Below are 18,963 nucleotides of genomic sequence, written 5' to 3'. Positions count from 1 at the left end.
TTTTACGTCAATTGACGCCAGAAGTTCTCCTTCTTGTAGGATGGAGATAACTGATTGGATTGACTCCATGCGAAAAAAAAAGAGTGGTTATATAGGTGGTGTAACAACACTATGGTCAAGATTAATGGAGCTGTGTCAGTCAGTGAACTTCAGAGAAAAGGATTTTATGGTGAGTACAAAAATCCTATTTTTCAGTGTGTAGCTCTGCTTTCCAGTCTAGCTACTGCACCTAGAGTGTTTAGAAAGGTACTGGCCCCTCTTCTAGCCAGATTAAGGTATAACGATTATGGTTTACCTGGACGATCTGTTCTTGGTAGCCCGCTTAGACCAAAGTATGGTCACCACATTCAACTACCTGGAATATCTAGTTCGGATTCTCAGCCTACGAGAAATCTTCTTTAAAACCATGAAAATGGCCAAAATACTTGGGTCTGATCATAGGTACACCCAGAAAAGGGTATTCTTGCCCCAGGCAAAGATCAGCGCCATAAAGGAACTGATTTAGGTGGTCAAAGCAAGATGAATTCTTCTATTCAACTTTGCATGAGGTTGTTGGGAAAGATGGTGGCTTCATTCGAAATCGTTCCTTATGCTCAGTTTCATTCGAGACTGCTGCAAAACAGTATCCTATCAGCTTGGAACAAAGGGTTCAAGCTCTAAATTCCCAATGTTTCTGACTCCAAAGCCTACGGCCATATAACCCTGAAAGCGCCCGATCTCGTCTGATCTTGGAGGCTAAGCAGGGTCAGGCTTGGTTAGTAGCCAGATGGACCACCTGGAAATATCAGGTGCTGTAGGCTGGGTATGCCAGAGTCTCAGTTTATGGTTAATATCCAAAAATCTGCAAAGGGGAAAATCCTTCCTTCAGTTACCATGGAAGTGGCCCAGATCAGAAATGGCCTTGCCCATTATCATGCTAGAAATTCAGGCAGAGCACTTGGTTCTGAGGGCCTGAACGTTCAGTTTACGGTATTGTCCTGCCAGGATTCATTCTGACTATGCCACAGCAATGGCCTATATTAATCACCAAAGGGGCACAAGAAGTTGTGAGGCCCAAAGAAAGGTGAATAATATCCTATCTTGGGCAGAAAACAATGTACTTTGCCTATTGGCAATCTTCATTCTAGAAATAGAAAATTGGAGGCGGACTACTTGAGTCACCAGCAGTTGTTCCTGGGAGAATGGTTCCTTCACCCCGATGACTTCCTGTCAATATGTCAAAGATGGGGGATCCCAGACATAGATCTGTTTATGTCCAGGTTCAACAAAGAAATCGACAACTTTCTGTCAAAAACAAAGGAACCGCTAGCATGCAGAACAGATGCCTTGCTATTCCCATGGAATCGGTTCTCACTGATTTATGCATTCCCTCCTATTCTGCCTGTGTCCATGACTTCTTCGCAGGATCAAGCAGGAAGGGAAGTCGTGATTCTTGTGGCCCCCCAGCCGGGCCCAGGAAATCTTGGTATGCAAAGATTGTAAAGATGACACTAGGGGACCCATGGACCCTACTGCCATGGCCAGACCTTTTTTTGCAAGGTCCGGTATTCCATCCTACTTTACAAACGCTAAAATTAACAGTTTGGCTATTGAGACCCACACTCTGAAGAAACGTGGGCTGTCAGGATCAGTGGTTTCTATCTTGATTAATGCAAGGGAGCCGGCCTCCATAATGATATATTATGAAGTCTGGGAAGCATATGTCTCCTGGTGTGAAACCAGAAACCAACCCCAGGAAATAGGTCAAAGGTAGAATCCTTGACTTTCTGCAGATGGGGTGATAAATAAAGCTGGTCTTGAGTGCTTTCTAAGGACAGATCTCGACCTTATCGGTATTTTTTCAACGACCACTTAATTTGCTTTCTTTTGCTCGTAACTTTTTTCAGGGGGTAACATGACTTAAAGAGGAAGTAAACCCTGATGAGTTTACTTCCTCTTTCATTCCCTGCAAAGGCAAAGCATAATGGACTACTATGCATCGCATAGTAGTCCATTATGTGTCACTTACCTGACACAGGAGCCAGCGAAGTCGCCGCTGTCCCCTGTAGTCTGCCGCATCCATCTTCTTGGTGGGGTCTCGCAGCTCCGCCGCTGTTATTCGGCGAAGCCGCGATGACGTCACTCCCGCACATGCGCACGGGAGCCGACACGCGCGACAGCTCCGTCGCTGAGAATGCCGCGCTCAGTGCGTCTGCGCGCCGCTGTCTACGGCGCATGCGCCGTAGACAGCCGCGCCTGTTTTCGGGCGAATATCTCCTAAACCATATAGGTTTAGGAGATATTTCTTGGACCTACAGGTAAGCCTTAATCTAGGGTTACCTGTAGGTCAAAGTGGTTTGTAAGGGTTTACAACCACTTTAATCCACCGTTGGATCACCCCTGAACCCTTGGGACTTGAATTTCGTTTTGGCGGCATTACAAAACAGCCTTTTTTGGACTGATACGACATATTCCCTTGGTCCTTTTTTGACAAGGAAACTATTTTTTCTGGTAACCATATCTGCTGCAAGAAGGGTAACAGAATTGGCTGTTTTTTTTTGTAAAGAGCCATATTTTTATTGTTCACAAGGATAAGGTAGTATTGCGTCCTCATCCTAACTTTTTACCAAAGGTAGTATCGGGTTTTTATCTCAACCAGGACATTGTTCTTCTATCTTCATTTTTTCCAGAACCCTGTTCTATGGAATAAAAATCACTACATTCTTTGTGTAAAATCACTACATTCTCTGTGTACATACATGTGGTGAGAGCAGTCTATTTAAAGACGACTGCTCAGATTTGGAAAACAGATGTTTTGTTCATATTGCCTGAAGGCCCTAAAAGAGGACAGGCAGCATGGAAATCTACTATTCTAAATGGATTTGACAAGTAATCGTTCTAGCTTATGGTTTAAAGAGGTAGTTTCTACCCTCTCAAATCAAAACGCACTCCTCCCGGGCTGTTAGTGCTTCGTGGGCAGTGCATCACCAAGCCTCCATGGCTCAGATCTGCAAGGCCGCACTTGGTCTTCAATCCATACATTTACCAGATTCTATCAGTTGGATGTAAAAAGGCATGAGGATGTCGCCTTTGGGCGCAGTGTACTGCAGGCAGCAGTATAAGTCCTCTGATCTCATGGTGCCCTTCGTTTGTTGTGTCTCCCTCCCCTCAGTTGGCATTGCTCTGGGACATCCCACATAGTAATTACTATGGCTCTGTGTCCCGTGATGTACGATTAAAGAAAATAGGATTTTTATAACAGCTTACCTGTAAAATAATTTTCTTTTCAAGTGTTCCGTCCCTCTTTCTAGTATACACGTGTATTGCTTTGCTACGAAACTGAGATGCTCCCAGGATGGGAGGGGTTATATAGAGAGGCAACTTCCTGTTTAGGGTGTGCCAGTGTCCAGCACCTGAAGGTAGACTATAACCCACCTAGTAATTACTATGGCTCTGTGTCCCGTCATGTACTTCAAAAGAAAAGCATTTAACAGGTTAGCTGTTATAAAAATTCTATTTTTGTACTACTATCAGCTTTTGTTTAAAATAAATAAAACATATTAATACAAGGGCATGTACTAAGCCTAAATGAAAAAGATTTTTTTATAATTGGCACAGAGGTGCACTAAAATAGGCATTCAAATGAACAATATACCATATGTAATTCGACATATATCTAAAAGTGATTCTACACACCAAATAAAACATTAGAGTGTATAGAATAAATTAGTCCATAAAAAACAATTGTGTAAATTCTTGAAGTGACTTCCAACACCAGCATAAAGTTGTGCACCTCCACCACATAAAGTGTGTGTTTACCAGATGGCAAGCTATCATAAGCCTGTGGCTAATGCCCAGCCAGGGCCTTTATCCAGGAAGTAAGGAATGGGAGCTCTGGATCACTTGATAGATGATTAAAAAAGGTATACAGCAAACGGCCAGGGAGACTCGAACATTCAAAGGTCATGGATGTAGACCAGGTATTACCAAAAATAGAAAGGAGCTCAACATAGTGTAAATCGTTTTATATACATTTATTAAAAACTAAAAGATGCACGTTTAAAAGCCGGCCGGCTAGCGAACACCCGTCCACTCAGATAAACAATGCAATGACATCGGCATGCCACTCCTCCTGACACGCGTTTTATCACCCACTGATGTCGTCCTGTTTTATGTTAGATATCTCTTCTTTCATAGCTCGTTGTACCGAACGTGTCGAATAGGGTAACAAAGCAATCACATTGCCCACTTTCCCGACTAACAACTTATCTGTTGAGCCCAGATAGGGGAGGACAGTTTTTTCCTTACTAGTTTCCAGTTTAGCCTATAGGTACTTTTTAGGCTGCTACAAGTATTTAAATGGCAGAAAATTTGAGAACTGCATAGTAACATCCCAGAAAAGGTAACTAACTGTAATTGGTGGCCCCCTGCTGTGATTGTAAGGTCGTGATTTACCTAAAAGGTGAAAAAAACACTCAAGAATGATATTTCTTCTATAAAACTTATACCTTTTATTGCAGTTAAACACACATAAATGTTTACAGTGCAGAATGGGATGGCAATACCATCTGGTGAATTCTTACTCCTATGTACAAAACATTGATCCTTGTGAATGAGTTGCAGTAAATGCTGGAATGAAATACTTTCACATATCCCTCCAGTCGGTTCATTTAGTAAGGTAGCAATGATGAAATTGCTCGAATGCACGCTGCAATCAGCCAGCTACCATCTTATGCTCTTTTTGATGAAGAATGACATTTGATTGACTGATTGTCCATCACCATTGCTGCTTGTACTGCCATCATGTGTTTATTGACTGTTCTTTGTTGTCATTTTAATAAAGTTCATTTAAAAAAAAAAAAACCTTGTACAATTTATAAAAAAATCAAGATGGATGAAACTGTCCCATGAGCCATGCAGGTGGGTCATTTTCTTGGTTAGAAAAGTTGATGTTTATTTTTCTTTTCTTCATACATTTGTTATAAATTCATGGCTTCTGTCAGTTTCCTCTCTTCAGGTATACCATTGACCTGCAATAATAAAGAACACTCCAATCAAAACTGAACATTAAACCTTGAGAGGCCTGCTTCCATCTTCATTCATGTGGACGTGTCTATAGTTCATCAGTCTCACATTTATAAGCAGTCTGGTGATCTGAGAACCCCTTCCTCTGATACATGAGATATGTTTCCGAACAAACCCACTGCAATGCTTGTGCTAAAAAGTTTCACACTGCCAAAATCAGGTTCATATGGTCCCTTATGGACTAATTTTCAGTTCACCGTTGCTGCTGATTTTTGATTATTTATATAAATGCTGAAGAATAAAGCGAAGCCAATGGATTCCAGATGGTATTTCACAAGGACGATTAACAAAATGACAGTTGTAATCTGGTCACACACAGACTTTTCTCCATTTATTGTCAACTATCCAAAATGCAGCATAAGATCTACCAACATGTTTCCTTTTGAGCTACTACAGTATGTTACCAATTGGAATGAGCATATCGAAATCCGGTTCTCAGGAGGTTCGGTGAATTAAGTACCAAACCCCATTCCATTCTATAGAAGCTGAATCTTATTTTTTTATCTGGACTTTTTCAAGGCCAGTTTGTAAGCTTTTGTTCAAAAGGGGCATGGGTAGTTGGGCACTGGAGGATATGTATAAATTAAACAGTTCTTAAAAATACAGTGGGAAGAGAGTATTTTAATGCAGTTAAAGAGGAAGTAAACCCTAATGGGTTTACTTCCTCTTTGTCTCCCTGCAAAGGTAAAGCATAATGGGCTACTATGTATCGCATAGTAGCCCATTATGTGTCACTTACCTGACACAGGAGCCAACGATGTCACCGCTGTCCCCTGTAGTCTGGAGCATCCATCTTCTTCCGGGTATCGATGCTCCGGCCACTCACAGCGCTGGAGCAGCAATGATGTCACTCCTGCGCATGTGCACAGGAGCCGCCACTAACGGCATGCGCCGTAGACAGCTGTCAATGTCTTTTAGTAAATATCTCCTGAACCGTGTAGGTTTAGGAGATATTTCTTGGAGCTACAGGTAAGCCTTAATCTAGGCTTACCTGTAGGCCAAAGGGGTTTGTAAGGGTCTACAACCACTTTAAAAAGGGCAATATTACAAATACTCAAATGCTTTTAATAACTTGCCTTCAAACTTCAAATAAGATTAGAGAGCAGTTTAATGTACTACTTTAACAGTGGCATGATTTATTTACCAACAGCAGCTGGGGATCTGTCACTTAAGCCGTCCATAGATGGTTCGGATCTTGGCCAGTCCCTGATTCGAACCATATATGGACAGGCTAATTGTACCCAAGTTGATCAACTTGGATAGAACCAGCCTGTCAGATTTTTCATGTGATTATTGCCAGCGGCTATAGCCACTAGCAATAATCACTGTGTGGTCTCCCAGCCAGGACAGCACCCGCACTCCTATCCCACCGGAAGAACACAGTAGCTCTGTGCAAGGGATTTCTGCATCAACACTGATTGTGTTGATGGGGGAATTTAGGGCTCATTTACACTTGCCTCGACTTCAACACACATTAAAGCACCTACTTCTTCACCATGCCTTTTTTATGCGTTTTTGATGCTTCTGTGGTGCTTCAGTGGTGCTTTTTTGAAGCTTATATAAAGCTTAGCAGATGCCCTTTGTGTGTGTTGATATCTCATACCTGCAATTTCTCCAAAACAAAGTGAAGCTAAAGCTGAAGCCTCTCAAAAGCTCCAGGTGCTTCAGGCAAGCTTTGCCATAGACTTCTATGGAGGCTTTGAATATGCTTTGAAGCACCGCTAAAGCGTGTCTGAAGCCTTGTTTTGAAGCAACTGTAAATGAGCCCTAAGCGTTTCACATACTGTAAGCTCATACTGTAATGTCATTAATAAAGCCCAAGTAATTGTACAGTGATCAATAACAGTAGCAATAGAGCTATAAGTTGGGTATTCCATGTGAAATCTCACAGAAGGCTTTAAATTAAAAGAAAAAAAAAACAGTTGACTGTTGGTTATACTTACTTCGAACCTCTGAAATGTTGCCATGCGGAATTCTCCTTTGGATTCGGAAAGCAGTAATGAAGAGGAAGATAAATATGAAATTCCCCGTTCTGCTTCTACATGCAGTTCTTCTTACACATATTTGTTTTTTGTCAAACAGGATAAAGTTTTAAGTGTAATTTAAAAGTTATCCCACTTCCTAAATGCAGGAGAGTCCATATGACTTTTTCTTCTGTTTCTTGGGGACAATATGAAAATCACAAGCTTTCAACATGTACCTCTATGGTCCCTGCAAATTTGACCTCCAGAGCCCCTGGATTTCCTTACTGCCAATTACACCAAAAACAGTGAAGAATCTTCTTTTCACCGACTTCTAGTATAAGTAGATGGATTAATTTGATCTTTTATAAACCAACTGAGAAAAATATCAAATGTGGCACAAGTCATTTTTAAAGGGGGCTACAGTGAGCACAGATGTGGAAGCATTGCTTTGTAAAGAGAATGTAATAGCTATGATCTCTAGCAGTCCCTGTTAACGTGTCTCCAGTCTATTACTGTCTAATAATGCTAGAAATAATTTTCCCAGTCTCTGACTAGATGCCCTTGCATGTCTGCAGTCTCTTCTAGCTTTTTATAGCTTTACAGTCACTGAATGTTATGTGTGGCCCTTCACTGATGTCAGAGACAACACTTAAGGCCCCCTATTTTAAGTAAGTTCACCATTACTCACGTACAGGGTGGGCAATTCTTATGGGCTTGGGAGTTCCCTTTATTTATCCTTCAATTGAAGCATGAAGAAAGCAATGTTTGCAAACACTGTACACCTATCTACGTCCAACCATAGCCTGTCACTAAATTAAAAAATATACCGTACACACAATGCTTTGCTCTACTGACCTGGATTGTGTTGCTGAGGTATTGCTGTCTGATGTGGTATTGTCCTAGGAAACAATGAAACATTTGTCAGTTCATGGGGTGGAACCTTCTGCATATCAAGCATTGTTTTTTACTGGACACACATTACACAAGAACCATTAAAGGCTAACTGTACTTTCAATGCATTTAACTCTCTTAACAGAGGCACAAGTACAAATCATGGGAAAAGGGCAACATTTTGTCGTGGCTACTCTGGAGGCTCCCCCTCCACTGACATCTCTGTGACACTTGGAATTCTGCACCCCAAATTAGAAAATCCTTAACTACTGGTGGCCAGAGACCTATACTGTTGACGGTCAATGCCCTGCAACAAGCCAACATCCATCAGCCAAGGTCTCTCATCAGTTCCTCTGCATATTCACAGGAACTGTACCTGTGATGAGGACTATAGAGAAGAAGCTATGATATATTATGTACTGGAGGTGCTGAGAGAGGGCTATCCCCACAGAGTCATTAGGAAAGCCAGGAAAAGAGCATCAGCTTGTAGCAGGAGCAATCTGCTGTCTGCGTGTGATGTGCAATCTACCCTGTCCCCTATGGACCCAGTACAGGCCATTACCCAATACAGGACTCAGTGAGAGGAAGTGAGGTCCATCTTGAATAGACTGGCATTTCCTGATCTGTTCCCTGCGATTGGACGCCATAGTGGACCCAAGACCCCTTATGGTCACAAAACGAGACAGAAATCTTAATGATGAGCTGGTCCAGTCAGAATTTATATTCAAGCCAATGAAGAACTGGCTTACTGGGCTACCAAAAACAACTGGCATGTTCCCCTGTGGGCATTGCCAAATGTGCCCCTTTGTGGAGAAATCCGATGTGTTCACCTTGGTGGACCGTTCTAAGACTTTTCAAAGTTAGGCAATTTATTAATTGCTGCACTACACACCTGAAAAACACATTGTGTCCATGCTCCAAATTGTATGTGGGAAAAACTAAGCATCAGCTGAGGGCCCGCATTGGCAAACACATCGAAAGTATTAAGCATCAGGATGGCAATAAGTCACTAGCACAGCAATTTGCCACAGTACTCAGCAGAAGGTCAGTTGGATTAAGAGTTAAGGGTATTTATTCCCTGAATTTAGTCTCTCGCAGAGGGGAGTTCAATACCATCCTTCTCTGTAAGGAGAAAATATGGAACTTTAAACAAGGTACACTAGCCCCAAGGGATCTAAATTCAGAGTTGAATTTACAAGTTTTCATTGACCCTTGAATCAGGTGGCATAAGTATCAACTGTAGCCCTGCTGGGAGGCCTCTGAAGTATTCACCAATCCAGTGAGAGTCTAAGTCCAGGTGCTTTAAATAGTACTTAAATATCTATTTATGGAGTAATATGTCACCTTAAATTTAGATGCACTCACACACTTAATCTATCATTGTTTTGCTTATAGCTTTAATGCTAGTCTGTCAAGTTAAAGAGACCTCTGCTGGTGACACTTGGTTGGTGCAAGCAGTGAGGCTTTTTAAGCCTGGATTACATATCCCGCCGTGTCCTGAAGAAGCATGCAATTGGGGGAAGGCGAAATGCATTAATGGCACACCTGGCTGTCATCGCTCTGTGTCCATCTAACCATTGAGCTACCTCTGTCACAATGCAATATGTCAGAAATCAGATATTGACTATAAGCCCAGAAGGTGGTTGGCATTAGGAAGCTGCCACATCCACTCTTCATCAATCCTGTGCTGTTTGGGAGAAGCGGTAAGCATATCCATTAGGACCACCAAATTTCATATAATGGATAATTGAGACTTTGTTGGAGTGCCATGTGTGAGAATCGAGTGTCTCTTTACCCTGCCACTGCCCTCATCCTTCAGTCTGCTTTTGCAACTAATATGCTTGGCTCTGTACCTCTGTGCTGGTTAACTTTACCTCTGCTAGTGCTTACCCTGCTATATGCTTATACATGCTGTTGGTGTGGTATCAAGACTTGCTGCCATAGTTTTCTTCTCCAGCTTAAGGACACACATGCATAAGAAGGGGCTCTAAAGACTGGTTGTCAGTGGTTCCCAGGGTGCACACTGTGGATGGACTTTGGCACAAGTTTACACAAGGAAAGTTCATCACGGAAAGCTGGCCAACTCCCGACTGCAACACCATCCTTACCGAATTGATGCCGGAGAACTACAGGATCCTAACTGAGCATCAGAAAGGAAAAAAAGGAAGAGGCCTAGCAGTGATCTTTAAATCTCACCTTGTGCTCACCAAACCAATTTTGCAGAACTCAGTGCCTTTTCTGGAGACACTGACGCTACATCTTCAATCAACACCCCATGACACGACTCACATTCTACTATGCTATAGACCACCAGGACCAAAGACTAATCTTCTAACACCCCTCACGGAATTCATTTCAATACCCTGAAATCCTAAAACTTTCTGGTACTTGGGCACTTTAACCTCTGGGAAAACTCTACCCAAGACCCTATCGTGACCTCCTGCATCAACCAACTGGAATATCCAGCAACTGATAAAGCCTCCCACACATGGTTCAGGACACACCCTGAACCTCATCTTCAAACAAAATATTGACATCAACATACTCGACAACATACCACTACCATGGACGGACCACCACGCCATCAAATTTAAAATCTCCACTAATACCACCCACCAAAAATGGAAACTTTCAACAACAACTCACTGGACCAGATCGCAGAAGAAACTTTACTCCAAAACCTTCAAAACCACTTTTTCAAACAAAATAGCAACGCCGAATTTAAGCCACTCAATGGAGCAAATACTCAGCTCCCCAAACAAGGTATTACTACAATCAGCAGACTCAGTGGCTCCAAAATGCAGAACACTCATCCGGAGAAAAAACTCGGGATGGTTTAATGGCTCTCTCAGGCCGCGTACACACGCGGGGACTGTTCGCCCAACTTTGTCCGTCAAACAGTTTCGGCAAACAGTCCGCTCAAAATGTGCATGGACGGACATGGCCACACACGACGGACGAACAGTTTGCTGAAACCGTGCGCGATGACGTGAACGGCACGTACGACGGGACGAAAAATACGACGTCCTATACACTGCATTATAACTTTTGGCGTGTAAATCCTTTCTGAGCATGCGCGGAACTTAGTTTGACGAACAAGCCTACACACGAGGGGACTGTTCGCTGAAACAAAGTTTCAGCGGACAGTTTTTCGGAATTTCCGAAAAACCTTGTTCAGCGGACTGTTCGCTGAAACTGTCCGCTGAAAGCCCACACACGAGCGGACTGTTTGCCGAAACACTGTTCAGCGGACAAAGTTGGGCGAACAGTCCCCGCGTGTGTACGCGGCCTCACTCTACTCAAGCAAGAATGCAGAAGAGCAGAAAGAGCATGGAGAAGAAACCCTACCAAGGAAAACCACACAAACTACAAAGGACTCACGAAGAATTATCACAAAGCAATCTTCAAAACTAAAAAAGATAATTTCTCAAATACCAACTCATCGGCCATAAACTGCCCTTGGGAACTTTTTTAAATAGTTGCTTAGTCGATGAACCCCGTATGCTTAGAGCCCCCAGCAAACGAAACCCAAGATTTCTGCAACGAGTTATCAGATTTTTTCTTCGACAACATCCGGAAAAGAATTCATCAGAAAAAAACAACCAACCTCAGTCAACCAAAGCAAAAAGAAGATATCGACACGAACATCCCACAACCACCGAAATTTTCTCTGACCCCAATTACCACAGACACCACTAAAAACATCATCAAAAACCTTCGAGACACCACATCACCAATTGACATCATCCCCATAAAACTCCTGAAAAAATGCTCCGACATAGTGGCTCCCACCATAACTCACCCCATAAATCAGTTGTTTAAAGAAGGGATTGTTCTGGGCACCCTTAAACAAGGCATCGTCAAACCCCTGCTAAAGAAACCCAACCTCGACCCTCAGGACCCCAACCACCGCAGACCGACAAGCCTTAACACCATCTCCAAGATTATGGAGAAAGCGGTAGTACAACAGATACAGTGCCACCTGGATGCACACAAACTCCTGGCCCCGCTGCAATCAGGCTTCCGCCCGGGCCATGGACCAGAAACAGCACTCCTCAAGATATGGGACGATGCCCTCGAAGCAGCAGATGAATGAGAATCATGTCTCCTGGTACTGTTGGACCTCAGTGCAGTGTTTGATACAGTGGACCACAATACTCTACTCATCCGCCTCACAGTGGTTCGCATCCTTCTTAGGAAATCGTTCTCAGACAGTGAAACTAGGAGCATTCACCTCTGAAACCCGGGCAATCTCTTGCAGAATCCCTCAAGGATCACCCTTGTCGCCAGTGCTCTTCAACATATACATCCACCCACTCCTCAAAATCATCAGAATATCAGACCTCTGCTTCCACTCATATGATGATGACACACAACTCTACTTTCGTATCACTGGACAAAAAGACCATCATCATCAACTAGAAAATTGCCTCACTTTGATAGACGACTGGATGACAACTAGCTCCCTCAAACTCAACAAATCAAAAACAGAGCTTCTTATCCTACATGCAAACCAAAATTCCCGAACCAAGATTCCTTGGACACCACCCACCATCTTTGGACAGACCATCTCCCCAAGGACCAAGGCCAAGAGTCTCTGAGTCATTTTTGACTCATAAATGTCAATGGATGCATAAATAGGAGCAGTAGTCAGCGGTTCTCACCATCTGCTCCGCCTGCTACACAGACTCATCCCCTTCATTCCAAAGGAGGACAAAGTAGTGGTAGTTGGAACAGTCATTAATTCACAACTTGACTATGTAAACTCCTTCTACCTTACCTTACCTTACCTTACTCCTTACCCCAATATCAACTTGCGCGCTTACAGCTTATCCAAAACACGGCGCAAAGGCTGATAACAGGTAAAAAAACCCCTGGGAATCCATCTCCCCTTCCCTGAGGAGTCTACATTGGCTAACCGTAAAGAATCGGATCACATTCAAGACCCTCTGCCTCACCCACAAATGCACACATGGAGACGCTCCTCAATACCTACGCGAGAAAATAAAACACTATACCCCAATCGCAGTCTTCCATCATTTAACCAAAACCTCCTCCTCATTCCCAAATCCCGCTACAAATCAAAGGGGGAATGGAGATTCGCTGGCCAAGGACCACGGCTATGGAACGCTCTACCAACCTACATCCGCATGGAAGAAAACCATCAGGCCTTCAGGAAAAAACTCAAGACTCTTCTAAGAAGCTTGACAACAAACCACAAATACAGCGCCTTCAGGCGATTCAGTTTGCATTTTAGCGCTATACAAATTATTCATTCATTCATTCATGGTAAGTTTTTTTCCTTTTTCCTATTGTACCCCTGTTAATTGATTGATTGTCAATAGATCTCCTTCCATTGGTGGTTAGTGGAGAGCCCCCTTATGTTGGTTGTCACGTAGGAAGGTATATTGTTGACCAGTAGAGAGGGGCAGTGATGGCCAATGATCTGATCCAACGCTGAAATAATTATAAGTGTCAGTTGACTATTACCTCTAGAGATAGCCAGATCAGCCGGCACACAGAAGGAAAGAAGCTAAGATACTGCTGCCAGTACTTGGGCTACACTTAGTAACTTCAGAGCTATACTGCCTTGGAAAGTACAGTCACTCAAGTAATACAATCCAATTCACAAAGTAATTCAATGCTTTATAAACCAGGGGTCCAGACAGGCTGCATTTGTTGCTATTGTGGATTGTTGGGCAGATGGAAATCGCTGGCTGCAGTAAATTTGCCACCCCCTTCCCCTGCCCTCAAAAAAAACCCCTACTGCCAATTTACATGCTATGGTGGTAGTTGTGCAGTAGGGTGATAGTAGGAATACCAAACCTTCAAATATAAACTCCGTGCTGTGAGATCTGTCAATACAGGCCAAAACCATCAGTGTATTGTCTACCTTTAACTTGTCTGCATTTGCCCTTACCAAGAATACAATATAAAGCAGGGTTTCTCAACCTTTGTGCAGTACTTTACAGAAATTATAACATTTTATGGTTCCTTGCTGTGCCATCACAATAATCTAGAGCAAATATCTTCCTTGTTCCCAGTCCTTGACTCTAGTTGGTCTCTATGATGACAGCTCTCAGGACAACAAAAACAATTTTTTTTTATGTGGAGAACATGGGTGGAGTGGACTAAGGACTTTACAGCTCCTATGCCAACAATTAATACTCACTGCTGTGTTTGCATTAGTGGCATGTTGGTATTATCGTAGGTGTCTGTGTGAAGTGGCGGCACCATTTCGCCAGTCACCGGGTGGAAAACTGGAAGTGTGGACAAAGGCCAGGCAATCTCCCTGTTCTTGGACATGTCACGAAGTTCTTTGGATGATTTCTGGATAGCGCTGTGGTGAACAAGCTGAATACTGGAATAAAACAGAAAGGTATATTATTACATTTTGTTCATTTTACTCATATCCCATTGTCTGGGATATTTTACTGCACTGTTGTAAAGCAGAACGATATTAGAAGGTTTCATTACTTCAATACACAAACTCCAAGCAAAGTTGTCAGCAAAAAACATTTATGAAAATGTTGGAAAAAAGTACATTGTGGTTGCGTATAGTACACTATGGAAAACAGAGAAGGTACAGTTCTTTTTCAGAATTTTGATAGATAAGGACCTAAGATATTGGCCAACACTATCCAATTTGTTAGTTCAGTTTTGCATGGCTACCAAAAAGTTGACAAGTTCTTAGCTATCTCTGGGACACCCCTGGCAAGTTTTCCCCAGAATGCTCTGCTAGATCATTGCAGCCATTAAAACCCAAGTGACAGTATCAAACTCCTCAATGGATTTCCCCTACTATAGAATAGATAAATGAGGACTCCAGCCATGGGAGAAACAAAGCCTTGTAGAATCGGGTAAATATGCTTGTCTTTACATTTGGGTTCGCTGAACCTTTGGAAAATCGAAATTGGGCAGGTTTGGTCATTACTAGAGGCAAATCCCATTAAAGTCTGTTGAGTGTAGGGGGGTCTTGTTAAATTCCAGCCATTTTTAGGGCTAATAGGCAAAAGGAATGAGAAGCCTGGCACTACCATGGGAGACATGCATTGATGCAAACAATTTTTTTTAAATACCATACAGTGGGGAGAGGGTCTTTTCATGCAGCTGTGAGGCAATATTATAAATACACAAATTGTTTAAATAAGATGCTTGGTGGGGGTGCCTTAAAGTTGTATCTTCATAACAGTATGATTCTCACAGGCAGTCTCAGTGATAGCGTACACTGAAATTTGGTTGTGGACCCCGATCTGATTCATTGCAATTTAAAAAAAAGGCTATTTTCATGTAGGTTTAGCAGCTACACATGCTTATTGATAAGGTGGTAATAGGACCCCATTGGCCAGTAGTCTGTTGTGGCTGTCCATTTTCTCGCAGTTTTAAAACTGTCACACCCCTGTTTTAATTTCTATCATGCTTGAATTAAGAATTACAATACCACAGTGGATAAAGCAGTGTAAAATTGGCCAGCAGCAGGACAGTTTTAATCATGGATAAAAGGCCTAATCGGGGTATGCCTAACTTTTATGATTGACTGATTGTGAGTGACATATTGAGGTGGTATCCTTCATGCAATGGATTGGCATGCTGCAAAAAAAAAGGCAGCTCCAAGGACAGATGGTCATTAACAAGTGAATGTTCCTGTTTAAGCACCCCAAAATGTAAAAAGTGGCCTTATGAGCATAAAATAAAGTTAAATAAAAACTGTTAAAAGAAAACACCAAAATGCCACCCTGAAACAAAAGTCAATTTTTTTTAATGGGGTGCCTTATTTGCCCAAATAACTAGCAATTAGAATTCATGTTTTATAACTGATCCAAATCTCTCCTAACCCTAACCTATGAAATGTATCTTTTTGTATCTTTTCCTATCCTTTTCCTATAGCAACTTCCAATACACTGACACTACAACTTCTCTGAGCCCCATTTTTATAGTGAGGGGTACTGCCTTATCCAAAAGTCCCCTCTCTAAGCTTGCTGGCCATACTGCAAAGGCCCTGGGATGCATTACAGTTTCAAAAACATTCTCCTGGGTGAATCTGCACATAAATTCACCAGAACCATGAACCCTAAAACCTGCAGGATTTGCCTCAACTCATAATAGCAGCAACTCCAAAATGTATCCCTACTTGACTAAGCTTTGGAGAGCCATAAGATCCTAATGGAAAAAAGAATCAATCACAGGTTGTCTTTTCAAAAACTTCAAAATATTATCTATGGGCAAGGTTGACTTTTAAGTCCTAGTCACATCAAATCAGACTGCAACTGACAATCTAACAAATGCCATCTGTCTAAAAGACTAAAATGTTCACAATGTATATCCATGAAACGGTGCATTATCTGCAGTCATTGGCTCATTTGTCTGTGGGAAAGCTGGGGGGTACATGATGTCCTTAACTGACTCTCTCAACAGTTGCTCTGAACTGATTACTACAGACAGTATTATATATATAATCCATATACACTTTAATAAATCCATGACATAGGAACTTTAACAGCAACTACGGTGGCTGATAGAAAAGGCAGGTCAGGACCCCACATACTGTAGTCCACAGCTACAAGTTTATGAACTTAATAATCTAACGCAAAATACTCTCCCACCACCATAGTGGAATGCTTATTGACCATGTTTTTAGCTGGAACATCCTTCAAATACATCTAGGTTTCAGAATTAAAAAAACACCAACACTTTGCCCTCTTTTCAAACCACAGGGGTCTTCAATAGGTGACCTTTAGGAGAAAAATATTAGATATGGAATTTCTGCTTAAGGGGTATGTTCACTAAAAACATATTTCAGGTTTGGTTAACTGTGGTGGGATGAATCCTCCAAGGGTTTTATTTACTGCTTATCTTGGCAGTAACATACAAGGGTGTATAGGGTTGGGGTGCATTGATTGTGAGTGACATATTGTGAGGTGTTTTAAGTGCACTTTTTTTTCTGTCTTTCTAATCCACGTTAGAAAATCTACTCCAGGATAACCATCTCAGTTCAGCTTTCTCCCGACTCCCACCTGCGCAATTCTTGATGGAGGGGGATTGATAACCCCTTTTAAACCATACTGTACGCTTGCCACTCTCTTCTTTGTATCAAATGTACTTAAATCTCTTGGGGACAATGGCAATGTGATCTGTTTCTTGTGATCATGCCTGGTAGATATGGGGACCCAAGGACAGAGGTCTAACAACTATAGAGACCCCAGAGATATAAAAAGCTCATGGGTTATACAAATACCCAGCATCTACCTGAAACCTCCAAAGAACAAACACACACACACACACACACACACAGACACACAAAATCCCTGAATAGTTGTTTTTTGATTTGCCAGAGTTTATTGCAGATATTTTTGCAGGCCCTAATACCAGCTGTTCTGCCTTTAGAAGAACTAGACATAACCTCAAATAAGCAGCTTCTCTGTTACACCGCATACATTGATACAAATATCATAGTCTGTTCACCAACACACCAAGTAAACCTAAACAACTACCAGCAGCGTTCACCGAAATAATCCATGAGTGAATGCCAAGGTGGAGCATGAAACACATGGGTGAGGCATGGCAAGCTACGGTGAGGTGGGTGGTGAAGATTAGGTGACAACAAGGCAACATAGAGAAGACACTTACTCTGGTGTTTGCATGTTTCTCTTTTCCCTAGAAACGAAACAAAATGTATGAATTAAATAATAGCATTGATATTTGGAGCACTTTAGCTACAGATGAGTTATGAGTTCTAGATGAGCCATAAATGCTAATGTAGGTACTGAAGAGAAACAGTTACTTACATCAGTATTTGTTAAGATGGCAGAGAAGATGTTTAGATGTTCTACGTGTGATCAAGAGCATCCATCCTATGAGTGAAATACTTCAAACAGCCATGTGGTTACTCACTAATGGGACCCTCTTTGGTATACCTTTCTAACATAAATAATGTAAGCTTAAGGTAAATCTAATTTTTGACTATCCAAACCATTGAATTATGGTCATGAGGAACAATGAAGACACTGGGCCTCATATGTAACCCTAGGAAACTTGCGGTACTGCTCCAGACAAACATCTTTCAACCCTCAGGGACTCCTACCCAAGGGTGCAGGCTGCTAAAAAGCCCATTCCTCAGCTCTGTAGCATTCACTGGAAAGGAAGAAACACCACAGCACAACCGGTCCAAAAGGTGAATTAACAAGACAGCTTCAGGCTGACTCCACCAGGGGGTGTGACCTGGGTGGAGTCAGGCTGAAGCCATCTTGTTGATTCACCTTTTGGCCCGGGTTGGTGTGCAGCAGTGTTTCTCCCTTTCTTTCTTTCCTTTCCATTGGGCCTCATATTTCAAAGTAATCAGCTGGATTTCAGACATCACCAAAGTTTGTAAAAGTTTAAAAGTTGGTGTCATGGGTGTCACTGGAGGTCAACCTAATGCCGCGTACACATGACCGGACTTTCCGGCAGACTAGGTCTGACGAAATCATTCCACCGGATAGACCGATCATGTGTGGGACAGTCCGTTTTTAGTTAAAATAAATCATGCGGACCTAGAAATAGAACATGTTTCAAATCTGTCCGACGGACTCAATTGCTATCGGGAAAACCGTTCGTCTGTATGCTGGTCCGACGGACCAAATACGACGCAAGGGCAGCTATTGGCTACTGGCTATTGAACTTCCTTTTCTAGTCCCGTCGTACGTCATCACGATAAAAACAAAGGACTTTAGTCTGTTCATGTGTGGGCAAGTCCGTTCATTCGGAAGTCCGTCGTAACTCCGTCGAAAGTCCATCGAACCTTTTCTGATGGAAAGTCCGGTCATTTGTACGTGGCATAAGGGTGCTTAGGTAAAAGCAGATGCAGATATAAGGCAGAAACAGCCCTTGCAGCAAATTTTGATTCCTTTCTCCCAGATGCCTTTTGAAAACTGTAACCATCAAAAATTAACAGTGACATTTGTATTTGGCCATCTGAATTCATGAAATTCAATTGGAATTCAACATCATTTGAAATTCGGGTTAAACTCTTATTACGAACGAACGAACGAACGAACAAAATACTTGT

General features: G+C 42.2%; 1 protein-coding gene and 1 pseudogene across 4 annotated transcripts in view; one reads left to right on the top strand and one right to left on the bottom strand.

Moving 5' to 3' along the window:
• The first annotated feature begins 684 nt into the window (after positions 1-684).
• On the top strand, positions 685-800 carry LOC143998546 (5S ribosomal RNA; annotated as a pseudogene).
• A 3,666-nt stretch (positions 801-4,466) lies between these two features.
• The window catches only part of SGCE (sarcoglycan epsilon), a 131,430-nt gene continuing 116,933 nt past the window's right edge, over positions 4,467-18,963 (bottom strand). For 2 of the 4 annotated variants that reach the window (XM_077490768.1, XM_077490771.1), the window contains exons 8-12: positions 17,547-17,573; positions 14,092-14,280; positions 7,884-7,927; positions 7,008-7,042; positions 4,467-5,009 (exon numbers count right to left, since the gene is read on the bottom strand). In XM_077490768.1, the coding sequence (XP_077346894.1) occupies positions 4,959-5,009; positions 7,008-7,042; positions 7,884-7,927; positions 14,092-14,280; positions 17,547-17,573 (346 nt within the window). In that variant the 3' untranslated portion in view covers positions 4,467-4,958. The remainder of the gene's footprint in view (positions 5,010-7,007; positions 7,043-7,883; positions 7,928-14,091; positions 14,281-17,546; positions 17,574-18,963) is intronic. The other 2 variants (XM_077490769.1, XM_077490770.1) reach the window with 2 other exon arrangements.

Source organism: Lithobates pipiens, unplaced genomic scaffold, assembly GCF_037356315.1.
Source record: "Lithobates pipiens isolate NorthernLeopardFrog02 unplaced genomic scaffold, aLitPip1_a1.2 Scaffold_19, whole genome shotgun sequence".
Lineage (NCBI taxonomy): Eukaryota > Metazoa > Chordata > Amphibia > Anura > Ranidae > Lithobates > Lithobates pipiens.
This window is presented reverse-complemented; position numbering and strand designations above follow the sequence as displayed.